The 19,738-nt window shown below is 32.3% G+C and overlaps 1 protein-coding gene and 1 pseudogene across 1 annotated transcript; both read right to left on the bottom strand.

The window, feature by feature from the left end:
* Positions 1 to 205: 205 nt before the first annotated feature.
* LOC128183408 (uncharacterized) lies at positions 206 to 14,131 on the bottom strand (annotated as a pseudogene).
* A 4,030-nt stretch (positions 14,132 to 18,161) lies between these two features.
* LOC128185279 (midasin-like) lies at positions 18,162 to 19,136 on the bottom strand. The gene is made up of 2 exons (XM_052854913.1): positions 19,044 to 19,136; positions 18,162 to 19,001 (listed from the first exon to the last, which is right to left on the bottom strand). Exons 1-2 carry the CDS (start codon positions 19,134 to 19,136, stop codon positions 18,162 to 18,164), a joined length of 933 nt encoding a protein of 310 aa, XP_052710873.1.
* Positions 19,137 to 19,738: the final 602 nt, after the last annotated feature.

Consider the following 19,738-nt stretch of genomic DNA (forward strand, 5'->3'; position numbering starts at 1 on the left):
TCCCTTTTTATATTCTTCTTTTAAATTGGTATATTTCGACTTTGTGCAAAACAGTGATTTTTTTCGTATTATTTATCCTACTATATGTCCATGAAGAAGTTAACAGCAATGGAAATTGACTCCATGTTAAGTCTCCTATTTATTGTCCCTCTATCCTTTAGATGAAAAGAATATGTCAGCCACATATTTGACACACAACAATACATAATTTTCACATAATTTAATAGTTAAATGTATATCTCTACAAATAATGCATGCAAGCATACATGTAACACAATGAGCTTAACACTTTCTCATGCCTTTGATGAAAGCACATTGAACATTAATCATTATTACAGAAAAACTGTTCTTTGGTTAAAAAATAAAATATTTAAAGGGTTACATTATCAAGGTCTACAAAGACCACAGGTTTTTTTTTAGTAAATACTCTTTTCAACCATTATTCACATCTTTAATATTTAAACCAATTATTGAATAAAATATTTGTGTACTCTCGTTCTAATCTATAAACAAAATTTTCTTCCCAAAACATCAATAAATGTAGCATAAATTGAACATGTTTCAAGTGGTGACAGCAGATAATGTAACATCTTTTTAAGAGAGCACATGAAAAGGAAAGTCATGAACACATGAAAAAAAGTGTACATGTGGCAATACTGCACTGCTTTCTATCAACTATTCCACAGCCTAATTCTTAAAAAAAAATCTATTTTTAAAGCCCTTATGTAAGGGTATTTCCTTGAATTACCTTAAACCAAGTTTTCGTTGTATTATTCTAAATATAGACAATTGAAAAAATTCAATTATCTGACAAAAGAAAGTGCAAGACAAAAAGTTAAGATGAAATATTTTAAAACTTGTGATAAACATCACTTTCACATTTAATAATACCATCTTTCAGAAATGATGCTTTTGTACATGTACAAAACCTACACAGCAAAAATATGTAATGAACAGGATGTGCAATAATCATCACCAGTGCTACTAACTTCAGGAATCAGTGAGCAAAAGTAAAAAATCAAGTAGTCAACTGGTCAACAAAAAGTGAAAAAAAAATATTCACTATATTTTCATCCATGTTGAATTGAAAGGAAAAGTGGACTTTCTCTATTTCTAATATTAGCGAAAGTTAGTTTGTACTTGTAGGTGATCATACTAAAAGGTGGGTCAAAACAATTGATCATTAATTTAACAAAACATATCAAACTAACTATGTTTCGCATTTTACATGTACTTGAAATAATGGGGACTTTATTATCGATTTTTTAATGCTAATATTGAATTGAAACTTCCAGTTATTTTTGTCAATTAAAGTCTAGATAGACTTCTTTCGTTTTTACAAAAAATCTAATACAACCCTTGAAAAATGAATATACAATGACCTTAACTTTTGGTAACAAAAAAAAACAAATAAGTTTTAAGTATCTTAGTATATTAGTATATAATAGCTCTTAAAACTCTATTCACTTGCAATATGAGGCATTTTTCGGAATGATTCAATTATGTCATTACAAATCATTATTATTTTTTCTAGCTTTAACCAGCATACAACTGACTTTCTTCTTAATGTTGTCCCTTGGTCTTGTATGCAGTAGACCCCCATATTTCTTGCTTTGGGCCATCACTTTCTCAACGTCTTTTTGCCTAGGACACTTGTCCCGGGCAAGAAAACCTGCAAACCTCTTCTTTATTTCTTCTTCTTCTGCTACTGTCCATTTCTTCCTCGTAAAACTGGCCTTTTTCTTCTTGCTTGTCTCTGTAAGAAATACTTCAATCATTACCATTTCACAGAACAGTGTATAAGAAAAAGATATTGATGGAAAACAATTTGCATACAGTGATTACCAGCAAGAAAATCGTGAGACCAATGGGATTAACAGTTATCTGATAAAGCACATGTGAAATAAATTTGTAAATGTTAAAGTAATACTACCCCCCACCCCACCCCACAAGATTGAAAACATATATAAAAAAAAAAAGTCCCCCTTTCAAAGATTGTTGAAATCTCACATTATTTATGCTGCTTTTTAAGATGAATTATATGATGGTTGGCTAAATTCATTCAACTAATAAATTTTTTTTTTTTTCAAATTCTTCCAAATTTGTACCAGTCTTGAAAAACAACTACTGTATTAATAAAAAAAAATAATTTTTTGGCCAAATATTTCTCACCATGGATTCATATTACTTACTGACTAGAATTTCTTCCTCTTCATCTTCTAACAGGTTTGGGATGAACACTTCATCTCTGTCCAAGAATCTGTCATCATTCTCATCAACATCATTGTTTCGTCTGGTTCTTCAATTAATTCTATGATTAAAAAGAATGATTTTATTGCATTTATTAAATAAAAATGTTTGGTCATATCATTTTGAACATTATCCTATTATATTTACATTTTCCAGTGTCTTCGCCTGTGATAACACTACATATCGATTTTGTACTATATAACCCATAATACAAATGACGCCAAATCGAGGCGCCAGCGGTGTTTGCTAATCTATCATTTAAATGTATAATGGTACGATGGCTTAAAATTATATAAATATAAGTAATAAGGAATCATTCTTTGAATATTATGAGATGATAATTTCGGTCGGGGTGTGATCAAATCTAACATAAAGCCCTTCGGGCTTTATTGGATTTGATCACGCCCCGACCAAATTATCACCTCATAATACTCAAAGAATGATTCCTTATTTAATAAGAGTTAGCAATAATGAAATAAGAAATATGTTTTATGTATAGTTGGTATTCATTTGACTACATGTATGGGATAATTTTTTATAGTTTTATGAATAATATAAAACATTTGCTAAGCACTTACCTTCCAAGCTAATTTCTTCCAATCTTTTATTTTTGAAATATCCAACCTGCTTCCTGTCCATGAGCATTAATAATTTTGCAATGTCTGATCTCTCTATGATATCTGATGTACATCTATAGTGAATGTTGTGCACATCTAGAGTATGGCCCATGTGATCGATGATCCACTTTTGCTGCTGTGGTGTCACATCCAAGGCCTAAAGAAAAAGATACTTAAAATCTGTATTTAAACCTTTACAAGAGAGAAACTGATTATAATTGCAGAGCGGTATACAATTCTGAGACTTAAGTTTAACTCTTTACAACTTGAATTGTTATGCAACATACATTTAATGTCACGTAATAGAATATGACGTTACTGTTTCCCCACAAGCACTTTATAGCCTGGTACAAGTTTCTCTAAGTTTAGTGTAAATAATATTATGACGTAACATTTCAATAAGAAAATAAATTTTCTTCTTTTATTAGATTTTATTAGGTATAAAATAAAAGGACTTTGGCAATAAAGTGAAGATTAAATGAACTTTTTAAAGTGCGTGAAAATGTGTGATTGCAGGAAACAGTATATGCGTGATTTCGCATTAGAAATAGGAAATGGCATATGCATTAAAATGCGGGACTGCAGGGAAGGGGTTTACAGTCTTTAGCACAAAACATGGTTTAAGTAGGGCGTTTAAACAAAAGTTAAATTTCACTGTATGTTTAAAAGGATAAAAACTAAACTTACCTGGCATAAAGTTGCCATGAGACGTCTCATGTTTGTTCCTCTTATGCGTTCCGGAAATTGAAGATCAGCATTCTGTGTCACAAATTGTACAGAATCATATCCCCTAAAAACACCTGCCCCTACAAACAATATTTATTTTTCATCAATTTCAATGATGGCATAATCAGGAATGAATGTTTCAGTATTTTGTTTCCATTTTTTTTTCTTTGACAATTATAACAGAATCAAAAGCATTAACTGTCATCTGCAGTAGAGATTGAAAGCAAATTTAAGGCATCTTTCCCCAAAACTCTTTTCCCCATCTTTGCCACAATTTTTTTCATAATGCAAAGTTATATTTTGAATACTAAAATTTAACTCCTTTAGTTTCTAGTTGAAATGAGGTTATGATTACCGTATTTTCCCGACGACTCGTCGATGCGGACGACTCGTCGAATTGCCCATTTTTAGCCAAAATTTTAACAAAATCCTATGATACGTCGATCTCAGACCATACGTCGATCTTATCACTTCAAAATGGCCTATAAAACTGCAGTAATATTATCAGTGTATGATGCCACGATGTCACCGATATTTCTACCAATTATTATTAATGATTAACATTTAAACAATTACGCTTTATACTTATGCATCAAATTTTCAAACACCGGCAACTTCTACAAAGTCGCTTGCATTTTAAACAATTCCCGATATCGCGTGTTATGCAAAACTAAACTTACTTTGTCAGAAATATTTTATTCCCAAGCATTAAAATAAGTATCCACTCTGACTATCGCCAGTGTATTCGCCATTACGTAACCAGCCACCTGTTGACTTAGCGCGTGGTCAATGTTTGTTTAACAATTTCCGGTGTCATAGGCATGCACCTGTCTCGTGTCGGACTTCAAAGGGGGATCTCAAGTGCAGAAAGCTTAGCAATAACTATGATTTGATGAAACTTGTTTACTTTGTATCCAGTAATGCAGTTACACGCTATTGTTTTACATAGACACTGTTAGAAATAGATCGATCATTTGTACGACTTGATAATGACGATATACGACATACATACGTTTCCTAAAAAAAATTATCTAACAATAATCAAAGAATTGGACAATAATTAATCAATGAACTATAATCACTCTTATAACGGTACTCTTTATATACACAGGGAGTGAAATTGCCGTAAAGATCTCAGCCTTAGGGCAAGATTATTAACACAACCGGTGTCAGCCTATTGTATAAACAGTAGTATTGATATTTGCCGATTACGTATTTTAAGATTGAATTTGACCATTAAATATTTCTGATTTATACTTTCCACTAACAACTCTTTACAAATAAAATAATTAAATTTAAAAAAAACATCCCCGGACCTACTGCAATATTTTCTTCCATTCAAACTTGGTTTCAATTTTACTGCGCAATGTTATCTTCCTACTAGTGATACATAGAACCATGTGACGATGTGTTTATAAAAACGGAACGGTAAAACTTTTAATTGATTAAAGACAAGGTAACATTTTTTAATATTAAACTGTTGTTATTATTATGTATTTAAGTGTTGACAGATGAGTGAAAATGATAATTATTAAAGATGAACAGTGAATTCAACAACGTAATTTTCAATCACACAGCCAACTCAAGATGATTAAAACCAAGATTTTTAATGCTATTTTTAAAAATTTTCTGACTTCGAGCCTACGACAAGTCGAACAAGACGATTAGTCGGGTGCTCTGCTTCAGAGGAAAAAAATACCGACTAATCGTCGGAAAAATACGGTATTACAGACCTGTTTACCTGTATTGCTGTCTCTCAGTATTTTTTATTAGATTTGTCAGCAAGATTTGGCATTTGCAAGAAAGATTACAATTTACATCGATTTTTTATATATCACTAAAGAACAACTACATTTCTCATCTTTTTAAACCACTGCATTTTGGCCAACTGACATCACTTAAGTGTTTGAAAACTATCTCTTGTTTTAGCGATCAGAAAGTGTCAAACAGAGACGGATCATAATGAAAACTAGCTGTTAAAATCAAAACAGATTTCTTTATTTTCACTTCAGCAAACCATGAGATGTATTTTGGACTTAAAATCAGTACAAAATACACCGAAAATCATAAGAATAAACAGGTCTGTAATTGTGTAGTATACAAATTATATAAAGAGAATACCAGATCAATTGAAAATATATAGATAAAGCCAGATCAACTGTAATTTGTTAAAACTCACTGTTTGTTGCAAAGATATGGACACTTGAGCTTGGTATTCCTGCAGCTGCTCTTACACGTTGATTACATAGATGTGCCAGAATCCCCCGTACATGCTTAGGAATGATCACTGGTACACATTTTCCACACTGTTAGAAAATAAAAAGATCAAAATTAAATGCACAAGATTGCATGATACATATTTTAAGTGCATTTACTTCCAAAAGAATGATGTCTTAATGTACATGTATGTGTCTACAGCTACAACAGTACAATTAACAGCAAAAATTAAAAACACATACACAAAATAATTGTTTTATACACAATATACTTTTAAATGCTAAAAAAAATTCAGTTACAGCTTACATATGCATGTAAAAGTTGCTAACCTTTCCCCTTATTTCAATCACATCTTGTTCTTCTACAAGTTTTCTTTCAAATTCTGACAGTGATTTCACTATTTCTTCTCCAACACCAGGATCTATTCCAGTCTTCCTGTTGTGGTAATCAACCAACCTGTAAAATCAATGATTATGTCAACACAATTTAATAATATTACAAAAAATATTAATATCATATCCCTCCAGAAAAGCAAGGGAACCAGTTACACATCCTTTCCAGCAATCTGACCTCTAGAAAAGTAACAAGGACTTCTATTCCCATGTGAAGCTTAAAAATACTGATATGAAGATAATGTCTATCAAAACATAATATTTTCACCTAAATTCAAGGAGTATATCCATATTGTATTATAATTGTACATTTATAAATTTGATTAATAGCCTTAAAAATACCTCATTGCTTGAATTTCCCCTGGACGCCGTCGGTTATAGGTAATAAGTACTGCCTCAGTCAGTGTCGACCCCTTTTTGAAATTCTTGGTAGGCTCCTCTTCGAATGAAGCTGAAGGGCTCTGTGAACTCAAGGTATGGGATGGTGCCCTCTCTTGTCCTGGCTTATCACTTGTAATAGGCTTCTCTTCACATGAAGCTGAAGGGCTCTGTGAACTCAAGGTATGGGGTGGTGCCCTCTCTTGTTCTGGCTTATCACTAGTGGTAGGCTCCTCTTCGAATGAAGCTGGAGGGTTCTGTGAACTAAAGGTGTGGGTAGGTTTTCTCTCTTGTTCCGGCTTATCACGTGTGGTAGGCACCTCTTCACATGAAGCTGGAGGGTTCTGTAAACTCAAGGTGTAGGGTGGTGCCCTCTCTTGTTCTGGCTTATCACTTGTGGTAGGCTTCTCTTCACATGAAGCTGAAGGGCTCTGTAAAGTCAAGGTATTGGGTGGTACCCTCTCTTGTTCCGGCTTATAACTTGTGGTAGGCTTCTCTTCACATGAAGCTGGAGGGTTCTGCAAACTCAAGGTGTGGGGTGGTACCCTCTCTTCTTCCGGCTTATCACTAGTGGTAGGCTTCTCTTCACATGAAGCTGAAGGGCTCTGTGAACTCAAGGTGTGGGGTGGTGTCCTCTCTTGTTCCGGCTTATCACTTGTGGTAGGTACCTCTTCACAAGCTGAAGGGCTCTGTGAACTCAAGGTATGGGATGGTGCCGGTTTGTTTTTACTCAAAGATTTAGCATATTCTACATCTTCCATGTATTTATTTTTCAGATCAGCCTGCCTCTTTATTTTTTCTGAAATTAGTAATGATGCATTCAATTTCTTGCATTACAATATGCGAGTACTTGTATTTTTAACTAGTAAAATTAAGTTTGTTCATTTGCAAAGTTTAGTAAAAATACTTTAAGAAAATACAAGGGTTGCAGAATCCTGAGCTTTCATTAATGTTAAACATTTTTCTGCAGTTTTAGAACCAGTAAATCATAAATTATCTGTTATTAACAACTCTTATTGCTTTGTTTCACGCTAGTAATTTCATTCATCTATCATTCTTTGGGAGTATTGGACAGTTGTTTCGCTGCATCTTATAGGAACATGGTAGGACAAATTTGTACGAATTATCAATTTAATGAAACACATTGCCAAGACATGATTCATGTTTGAAAACACATAAATTTAAGTTGCCCGATTCCTAAAAAATAAATAAAATTGTTTGGTTATATAGTCTTGAACATTTATAATACACCACATGATGTAATAATTTAATTCTGTCACATTTTAGAAGTTTAACTGTCCAACCCTGCCCTTCTTCTCATAGCATGCATTAGTAGAAAACAAAAACAGTCTGGTTAATGTTAACAATTCAACATTTTTTATATGGATGTGGAATTTTTTTCTTCTGGGATAGTAGTACTTATAAAAGAAAAACAAATAAATATTCATCAGTGATTATTTCATAAGTAGGAATAACTTATGTTTGACTGATGAACAAGTATCTTAGAAAAATATCCATTTCTTGGACTTAAGATTAAATGAAAAAACATTCTGAACAAAAGGAACTAATTTAAACCAAACTTATTTACTTAAACTTGAAGCAATCAAGTCTGTGTCTGTGTCACATTGAAAATTACGGAGATTGTGGCTGTTACATGTAATCCTACAGATGTGAAAAACAATTACATATATTGTGTGCTAAGTATACACATTTGCAAAAACTTTTTTTGTACATGAAGGAGTATAACTATTTAACAAAGATATGAAGTTTGTTAAAGTCTTACTGATGCAGTGAATTTTCAACACAAAGTAAATTTTTGTACACCTTAACATAATTATAGATCAGATTTACTGGTACTTAAAATCATATACTAGTATCTTGCTTACAATAAATTCCTTTTTATAAATCACAGACCTTCATATAAAACATTTTAAATGAAAAAAATCTATATCCTTTTAAATCAAATTATTCCTTACCTTTCCTCCTCTTTCCAAAAGGAAATTTGGTACACATCGTTTTTCAAAACACTCTCCACAGCACCTGGCCACCATATTCCCTTCCAGTAACAGTATACAATTTGGCCTGTTAAATAAATAAAGATACTTCAGCCATCGTGATCATCCAAGAGAAAAGGTCACCACATCATTAATAAGTATCTTTGAATTTTTCTGCCTAATAAAGAACATGGTTGTTTTCTCATTACTAAATCTAATACTTTGTGGTGCTTTTGCTGAATAACAGGTAGAAGAGAACTCGCGTAGAAACATAATATTCAAAACAATTTTTAGGATATGCATGTTAAAAGTTGGAAGTAAAACTTGATTTTTGTATTTTAAAATTTAGTCTTGCTAAAATCCCTTCAGTTAAATTTGTTTTGTCTTTCTGTCACTCGAAAAATGACTAACTGATAGCTTACAGCACTAGAATATGGGGACATATCAATATTTTATAATATTCAACACTTACCTTTTACATAAGTAACTTCTTCAGTCTTTCTACTTTCTAAAATAAATTTTAAAAAATGCATTTATTATACACTATCTAAAATGTTGCATCAAACCATGGGAAAATTTGTTTGCAAGGTATTTCTACTCAAATAAGTATTTGCATCATCCTAAATACTCCATAGGGGGTGGCCAAATTAATATTTAATTTTTTTCATACACGATTATAATAAAAAACACACTTTGCTATTAATTTTTAATTAACCAAGTTTACCCATGTTAACTAAGACTGTTTACCTTTCTTCCTCTTCCTTGTTTGAGCTGGCATCTTCAGATTCTTGAAAAGAACAAAGAAATTACATTTAAATCATTTTTCTTAATAATAACACTAAAATGGTTACAGATGTTTCTTATTTAATACATTAAAATGATTAATTTTATCCATGGGCATTATTGTCAAAGCCATTGTGGGCTTATTCTGTCTGACACAGTGGGTTTTTTTGTCTATCAGTATGGGGATTATAGTCAAAGCCATTGTGGGCTTATTCTGTCTGACACAGTGGGTTTTTTTGTCTATCAGTATGGGGATTATAGTCAAAGCCATTGTGGGCTTATTCTGTCTGACACAGTGGGGTTTTTTGTCTATCAGTATGGGGATTATAGTCAAAGCCATTGTGGGCTTATTCTGTCTGACACCGTGGGGTTTTTTGTCTATCAGTATGGGGATTATTGTCAAAGCCATTGTGGGCTTATTCTGTCTGCCACAGTGGGGGTTTTTGGTCTGTCAGCTTATGTGGGCTTATGTTGTTTAGTTTTCCTATGTACTGTTGACTATGACTGTCAAATTGGAATTAAATCTTTTATTGGGAGGTCAAACTATCCATCCTTATGGATCTTTTTTATTTTGTTTTACATTCCTTTTATTTAATCTAAGTTTTCCTTTTTGTTTTGTCTGTCACTTTAGGAATTGAATGTCCTTTATTGTGGGGCCAAACTGTCTGTTTTTCTGGGTCTACCCTTTTTTGGCCTTATATTTCTTATATTAGATCTATTATGTTGTCTGTCACTTTGGGAATTGAATGTCTTTTATTATGGGGCCAAACTGTCTGTCTTTCTGTGTCTACCCTTTTTGGCCTTATATTTCTTATATTAGATCTATTATGTTGTCAGTCACTTTGGGAATTGAATGTCTTTTATTATGGGGCCAAACTGTCTGTCTTTCTGTGTCTACCCTTTTTGGCCTTCTATTCCTTTTATTAGATCTTTTATGTTGTCTGTCACTTTGGGAATTGAATGTCTTTTACTATGGGGCCAAACTGTCTGTCTTTCTGGGTCTACCCTTTTTGGCCTTATATTTCTTATATTAGATCTATTATGTTGTCAGTCACTTTGGGAATTTAATGTCTTTTATTATGGGGCCAAACTGTCTGTCTTTCTGCGTCTACTCTTTTTGGCCTTATATTCTTTTATTAGATCAATTATGTTGTCTGTCACTTTGGGAATTGAATGTCTTTTATTGTGGGGCCAAACTGTCTGCCTTTCTGGGTCTATTCATTTTGGGTTAAAATCTGTTTTCATTATCAGATTATGACTGTTTTTGTTGGGATTTTTTATCGACTAGCCTTCTGAGCATATAAATACACAAGTTATCAAAGTTTTTCTAGTAAAACATATGTTAAACAATTACAATCAACATAAAAATAAATTATTTGATTACTTTTCAATTAACACGCACAAAATAAAGTCTTAATTATCTTAAATTATATACAAGATATGTACCTCTTCATTACTGAATAATATCATTCCACCTTCTGAAAAAACTTGTCCACTTTCGAAAGAAGATAAAAAGGAAAATGATACCAATACCTAAGATCATCATAATTATGATACTTGTCACTAATATCATCAACAGCAAAACCTCCATTTCTCTCCCTATAAAAATCTGTGTCATTCAGAGTCTGCCAAGTGTTTCATGTCAGTCTGTCATTACGAGGATAAAATGACTAACAGAGTGGGCCTGGGCAGTCAATCTAGGATTACTGTTGAATGCCTCAATTGAAATACTGAATTTAAATTAATTTCCAAAAGAAATACCAAACAAAAAATAAAATTCTTACCTTAACATCTACTAATTTCCTTTTTTTTTTTTTTTTTTTTTACTGCTGAATATACTTATGAACAGAAAAACCACTGAGGTTGCAAAAAAACAAAACTGCACTAAATTCCATTTGTAAAAAAAATACTAAACAACTATAACCATATATTTCAGTTTCTAAAACATCTATATCCATGTCAGAGCAAAATGCACATGCTTGAGAGAAATCAAGATCAGAATGAAATAGAATAACTGCACATGGCAAATCACAGTCCTCCATCTTGAATGTTTTTCACATGTGATTGATTACTTCCTGTTTATGGGATTAAAATAGAATTTCAATAAATCAAATAACTTTATTCATACATGAGGCCAACCTTATTACAAATCAGAGATTTATTGGATTATAGGATTATTGTAGGTAAATAAAGCTCTACTTACTTTATGCCACTTATTGACAGAAACAAAAATTTTGAAAATAGACAAAAAAGTTTGAACATCCTAAAAATTTGAAACTTTAAAAAAAAAACCAAAAACAATCAAATAATGGCTGTAAAAAAGTTTGAGTCGGGCGCATTTTTAGTGGGTTGATAGGCAACTGCAAACAAACCATTTTTTTTTTATTTTAGGCCTGAATATTCTTCAAAACTAGATGTGTTGTTACACCAAGATTGCTCCTGCAAACAGCTAAAATTTCAAATGCTACATGTACAGGGGATGAAATGAGAACATGTGAGAAATCATTTAATAGAAGAAATAAAACTTGAAGCAAGTGACTAAAACACGGTGGCCATAAATCGAGGTTTTTACAAAACTTGTATCCTGTAGCTCTCTCTCAGAATTTCATCAGTCACAGAGCTAGAGTTTAGCAGTAATAAGAAAAGGAATCCTGTAATATTCATGTATATGCTTTTATCTAAGATTTCATATTAGTTGTATGCCTATATGGTTATCTTACAAAAAATGTTTTGTTGCCCTTTCCAAATCGACTACCGGTAACCAAAAAAGGCCCTATTTAATTTTTTATTACATTCCAGGACATATTTTTTTCTTTTTAATTCTTTTATCCCGTCATCAAATAAGTCAAATTTTTTTGGAAAAAAGATTTTCTCACCTACCTACCACCCAGTAATTTCACCCCGAGTCAGGAAAGGACAAGAAAACATCATTTTAAGATGGACCAATCTTAAAATTCTTACCCCTTTGGCAGTACAAAATTGACACGTAAACTCCAAAACAAAACAGTAAAAGGATGTCAATAACCAGGGAAGTGTAAAATAGGACAGGGAACTTGAAGAAAACACAAGCGACACGCAATACTAAATTCAATAAAAAGTAAACAAAAATAGACAGAAACTCAAACTTTTCCATATTTCCCCTGAAAAAAAAATTTAAAATATTTGGCAAAAAAATTTTTTTTGATTAAAACTGTTAATTCTTATTATAAAATCAATTAAACAATTCATACCTATTTTTAATTCACTGACAAAGAACTTATTTGCTGTATTTATGACCCTACTGTAAAATCACATATTCTCGCGGGTTAAATTCTCGAGGTTTAGGGATGATAAAATATTGCTTTCTGTACATCTGTATCTATACGTTGTAGATTCCAATTATGACTTTTTTAAAACAACAGTTTGTTTATATTAGGACTTGATTTCGTGGTTGGCGAATGTTAAGTAGTAATGCATACAATTTTTTTTATTTTGTGGAAGTCACAACTAGGTATATAGAATTACCAAAATGCCCGCGATTTACCGAAATGCCCGATGAAAACACCGAAATGCCATTAAAAAATTCTCAATTTTCAATCATTAAAGATGTATTTCAGGACACCTAATATACAACTTTGTAACTCATTACATTCCAAAATATGAGAAATATTAGATAGTGCCCATGGTTAAAGAGGACAAATGAAATCCTAGGACAATAATTCTTCCATTTCTTTAATGTTATTATACATTTTTTTTTCCTTTAAAATTTTGTTAAATTTATCTTTTATTAATCATTTTCTTGTAAAAACAATAAACCAAAACAATAGGTTTGATTATATATTTTTTGTTGAACAATTCACCGTATATATTGTTCTTCACTCAAATGTGTTTACATGTGAAAAACGTAATTATTTCATATATAGTCATATTCATTGCCGGAAACATAAGGAATAACAAATGAACATTTAAAGGGCATTTCGGTGTTTTCAATGGGCATTTCGGTATATTGGGGGGCAGTTCGGTAATTGTAGTTACCCGTCACAAATTTGTATGTCTCTCCTGGGTCCATGCTTCTAACACAACGAAAATGACCCCTCACGATAATAAGTAATACTAATGCATATTAGAAAATAGTAGTAAATGTATGTTAGCTTATTATTTCAAGCTTTCGTGGCATCGAAAAGCACAACCAACTTGACGCGTCAATTAATCCGAGATTCCTCTGATCCAACCATGAACGTCCTACGAAACTTTCCCGTTTCTATTTTTAAACTGTATATGTAATAACAAATGTCTAAGTTTAGTAAGAATTAGGTGGTTATCAATTTATATAAACTCAAAGATGAAATACAGGTGTTTTTTTATCTTTTCTACCAGCACACTCACCTTCTACGTTTCACGGTTTCCACCATGCCATGTTACATCAAAATGAGCATGCGCAAAAAATTACGTCACACGACGGAAGTGGCAAAGTAATCCGATTGACAATACCTAACGTCTAGAGGCTCTCCGAAAAAAATCCGAAGAGATCCGAAATCAACTATTTCACGGTCAAGGGGGAAGGAACTCTTGTACTACAGACATTTTTCAATAAAGACAAAGTTGACTACGGACATCGGACAATTCACTCTGGGGATGTCTTTGTCACTGAAGAACAATCATCCCCACAATTCATTTAAAGACACTCCGCCTTGTGGGGATATCCCCACAATTCTAATTTTCCCCACAATGTATGTTTGAACTTGTATTCATCCCCACAATGTAGCTCTCGTAAACCCGGACAGACGGACAGACAGACAGACGGACAGACGGACAGGGTGAAACCAATATACCCCCCTAAACTTCGTTTGCGGGGGTATAAAAATGTGATGTCTACGGAGATTTTGCATTGCAGTAAGCCCGGATGATAACGTTGAAATATTGCGCGATGTATTCCGAGTGTATTCCGAATGGAGAAAAGATGTAAACATTCCCCATTATAAATCTCCGTAAGGAATCTGTTTTCGTTCCTGTGAATTTTTCCGAGTGAAAGATGATAATGTGTCAATGAAATTATCTTGGAAAATATCCCTTTCAACTATTTCAATTGCACTTCTTTCACAGGTAAGTGTATTTTTATTAAAAATCGTCCAAATGTGAATCCAAAATATCTTGGGACAGAGTATAGTGGATTTGTGCATCATATCTCCCTGATCTTCAAAACTTCTTCTTAATTTGCTTTGAAAGAAAAGTGAAGTGTCACTACATTTTGGGTCTAGGTTAGTGTCTTGTGCTGATAGAAAACATTAGCTATTATATGCTTGTGCCCCCTCAATAATAACATCTGACGACCTTCTTTTTTGGGGGGTTATTTTTTTTTTGTCAGTAAAGGAATTTTGTGCCCCCACCCCCCTCCCCCTTCCAAAGTGAAATTCTTTCCTACGGACCTTGTTCGGTTCATACAGGCACTACACTCAAATGTTATAAAGAATAGAGAATATAACCTTAATACTTTTAAAATCCTTAATTGTTTCTGTACTTTTTAAGTATAGTCAAAACAATTCAGTTTGGCAGAGGAATTTCGAACTCCAATAAAAAACGAAAGTTTCTTAAGCATTATACCTTTCAACAACATAATACCTTTCAAATATATATCAATCTTTGATAGTGCTCATATTTATATTACAAATTAATTCATTGGACCCTATTAAAGCAGTGTAAATGTAAAAATGTATATATACCTCTGCATCATAGTTGCAACCACTTCGTGGGTCTTCGGTGAATTTCGGTTCATTCCGCATCTAATTTCGCGCCATTTTCACGCGACTTCTGATTGGACAATGACAATATGTGACCCTCACGGGAAATTAAGGCCCAACAGTTCAGGTTACAGACAAACAGTTCATTTTACAAATTTTTCCGATTGTAAGGAAATAGAGCTACGATTAATTGTTGGGTCTATAATTGTTGGGTCGATGACCCAACAGCTCAAAAATGACCCGACAATTAAACAAAGACCCAACAACAAGCTCATAAATTTGCAGTTGACCAGACAATTGACCAAGTTTAAAACTATATATATATATATATATATATATATATATATATATATATATATATATATATATATATCTTCTCACGAAGCGGTGCGGATCAGAAACCCTTGGCTAGCGAAGATGAGTATGTAGAATGCAAGTACAATTTCTTTATCGTACTGAAATTTGGCATCAATTCAAATTTTTAAAACCCAAGTAACCTATGGAACACAACAAAAACTGTTTTTCTTTTTGCAAACTAATTAAAGAACTAAAAATTTTGAAGGTACAACGTGTTAAAGAAATGCCAATGGAAAGGGATTTAGAGCGATATTATCGGTCTGGGGGATGCTGATATGAATAACGTTTTTCCCATTAATGTACAATGACTATGGATACAAACAAATATCATATTTGTAGGCCCTTTAACTCTACAAATAAGAGAACAAAGAACGAAATTTCTCGTATTTCTTATATATTTTAATTAGATATATAGGTATTAAATGTACATCACATGATCAAACAACAGTAATGTGTTTCATTTTATTTATTTACGTCAATGTTCGTGGATTGAAAAATTATATAAGACTCCAAATGTTTTGGCCAACGTTGTGATTCATTTTGTCATGAACCAACTCAAATAACAAAATCCAAGAACATTTGCGTTAAAAAATATTGATTATACCACAGTATTACGTAACAATCTCATACACATATGAAGTCAGAAAAAATTTAAAAATCTTATTGCTTGAAAATGAATGATACAAATCAAGATATATACCAAAACATACACGTACTTTAGACAGGTAGATATCCTCAATAAATTCAAAATTTTAAAAAGCTAAAAATATCTTAGAATTTTAGTTCCTTTCTATTAATTTTTTTCTTGAGATTTAACAGATTTCTTTTCTTAAAAGTCTTTAACTATCATGAACATACATACATGGAAATCATGCTGGATAATATAATCTGATACATAATAACACATTAAAACATTTTAAAATGGAAACCAAATGTCAAAACAAACCATATGAAACAAAATAATAAATTTAGAATTTTTTGAAAATTCCTGCTCTTTTCAATACAGCTGAACTCTTAGATGTTGTTAGAGATGTCCCATATATGTCTAGGACAATGGTTTACAAATGGAATCAGATGTACATTTTTTACTGATATTTTGAGATCCGACTGCAACCCACAAAAGCCCCTAAATTCAACCAGGATCTTGCACCTATGAATTTGGCTTTATGAAGACTTTGACAGAGATTTTCGGACCTAAATGATCTAAGAAATACCACTAAAAGACATAATACAAAACCTTAACAAATAATGGAATAAAGTTACATTTTAAGAATGGGTTAACGGCATAAAAAGTGTGTGGAACTAAAAAGTGTTTCCTTTGAAAAAGCGAGACAGGTTTGCCCTTCAGTTGCTTGACGTCACATGACGTCGTGGAAATATGAATAGGTGCTCCGTAAATCAAATTCATAAATAGTAAAAATGCTGTATATTTTGAACGTATTACTAAAATCATATGATAAAACAGGACTATCAATAGTCTCGCATTTAGTCATCTTTTCGTAAACTCGATGGTCGATACAATGTCCTTGTCAGCATATACAATCTTCCACTGGGTCGCATTCTGACTGTCGTTTTTCATACTAATTGTTAGACCATAATAATCACCTAATTGTCAACGGATTTTTTCAGATTTTTTCCCCCGATTACGAAAAAGAGCACACGGCGGATGTGACCGGTCAGCAGAGGATGCTCACTCCTCCTAGGCACCTGATCCTACCTCTATCCATTTGGAGGTCCGTGTCGCTCTGCTTTGAATTTGTATTTCGTTTTATGGATTTTTGAGATGGTTCACGGTTTGTTATTGTCATTTTTTCATATGACATTTTTTTCAATTGACAGTCTTTTAATAAGACATACGTCATCCTACATATTTCACAGTAATTTTTGCGTAAAACCCTTTGTCCGCGAGCTTTTCAAACAACCCTCGTATATATATCATCTGGCAATTTACATACATATTGTTAATAATTGTAAAATAATTTAAATATATCAATTTTGTTTGCTAAGTTCATTATTCTATTTGTAACATTGCATAATTATTATATTTGACATAAATTTACGTCTCTTAGAAATAATACACGAACGAAAACTATATTAACAACTCAATTGGCAAGAGTATGCATAGCGGTTTATATGTCGAAAATAAAAAACAAAAAGCCAAAAACATCACTCACCATTAATCACACATGTATCTAAATTAATTCTACTCTGTTCAAACTCAAACTGTTCATACACTTTAAAAATATGTATCATATTTAAAAGGATTAAAGTTAAATTAGGTATGTTTTGGTTTCTAAAAATATAACAAACATGATTATTATAAGGTTTCGTAAATAAAATATATATGATTAACAATGGTAATTAAGGTAATATACTATAACTTGATTATATATATATATATATATATATATATATATATATATATATATATATATATATATATATATATATATATATATATATATATATCTTATTATTTCTTGATTCTTTGTTTTGTATCTATGGATTGGTGAAAAATGGATCAAAATTTAGAAATATAGGAAGAAGTATCAATGTAATGTTATTGTAATTGAAATCTAGCTTATTGTTCTGAAAAAAGAAGTTTTCAAGTAATAGTGATTACTGAGATATGTCTTGCATCTTAGTTGATAAACATACAACTAATATAATTTTGATTTAATATTGGTCCCATTGTTTAATACATTGGAGTGCAAATTTTTAACAAAGAAATTACATTTTTGTATCAAAAGAAAAATTTGGAATGTCTTCCTCGTTTTCACTTTTTTCATCTTGCAGAACTTCGTTCGGAGACAGAATTTCCTCATCAGTGCGTTCGTTTTCTATTCCGTCACCAAAATCATCTTTGTCTTCCTCCAATTCTTCATTCACATGTTCACCTGACTCTACATTATTCTCTTCATCATCAAGGTCTTCTCCAGATTCTTCGTCTTTTCTTAGATCTGGTTTGTCCTCCTTTTCTCTCAGTGGTTCGAATTTATTTTCTTCTGTATCAAGTACTTGCGCAGAAAATCGAACCGCCTTTAACTCATAGTCCGGATGTGGTTCCTCATCGTCGTCCATGTTCTCGTTTGTATTATTTTCAGAATCTGCTTCGTTTTGATCATTAGCTGGGTAATCTTCCGGCAGATCAGTGGATTTAAAAGTATGTGGAACATTTTCATAATCCTTTGGAGTTGCCTCAGCGAATTTCGGAGGGGTATTTTCGTAGCCATTTATTGGATCCAACTCAATGTCACTTTCAGATGGATTATAACTGTCAACGATCATACCTTTGTTCTCCTCTGCCTCAAGTCGATTTGTCAAATCATTCAGACTTTGTTCTGCTTCTTCTTCTGCTGCCGTTAATTTTATTTCAGTTTCGTCTTGGATAAAAGCTGGATTTGTAAATGCAGAGACTACTTCTTCTTTCAAATCACCGGTTGTTGAGTTTCGAAGACTATGTGAGCCATTGATTGAACCATTGTAGTCCGAAGTTTGTTCATCAGGCATTTCAATTTTCAATTCTTGGGATTCATAAAGTGAACTTTGTCGAGTAAGGTGTTGATGAAGCTGTTGGTATCTTTTAAACCTTTGAAAAATGAATTATTTTACTCTCTTCCTCAACTCCATCATCATCATCATCATCATCATCATCATTATCATCAAAAACTCCACCACCACCGCCCCAATCATCATTATCATCATCTTCACCACCACCACCAATAACATCATCAACATCATCATCATCACCATCATCAACCATGACAACGACATCAACAAAAAAGCTAGCAACAACAATATCGACCATTTCGACGAATCCGTCTGGACTGCAATTAATGAATACATCCACAGATGTTACCAACATGAATTCAAACAGTATAGAACCACAAAATATTACGGAAGGTAACTTTTGATCACTTTGATTTTATATCGATTTCTGTACGGAAAGCAAATTCTTTTTTCATAATAATTGTTAAAGACGATGAAAAACAAAAGTGTTTTCATCTTTTCATCTATAAGTTTATATTCTGTGAAAAAAAAATATCAAATTCATTTCAAAATGATAAGATAAATTAAAAAAAAAACCCTAAAACAAATCAAAATAAACCGTTTATTTCTTAAAGTCTTCAGAGATATTAAAAGATAAATTAAGATTTGTACAAGAAAGACGCACAAAAAATGATTTTCTTTGACATGTATGTTTCCAGGTGCCACGAAAAACGTTACGCATAGTCGCCTTGACAACGTAGAGGAACAGACGGCTCCATCCTCCGCCATGTTCGGTGGACTGATAGCTTTACATTCTT

This window comes from Crassostrea angulata, chromosome 5 (genome assembly GCF_025612915.1).
Source record: "Crassostrea angulata isolate pt1a10 chromosome 5, ASM2561291v2, whole genome shotgun sequence".
Classification (NCBI taxonomy): domain Eukaryota; kingdom Metazoa; phylum Mollusca; class Bivalvia; order Ostreida; family Ostreidae; genus Magallana; species Magallana angulata.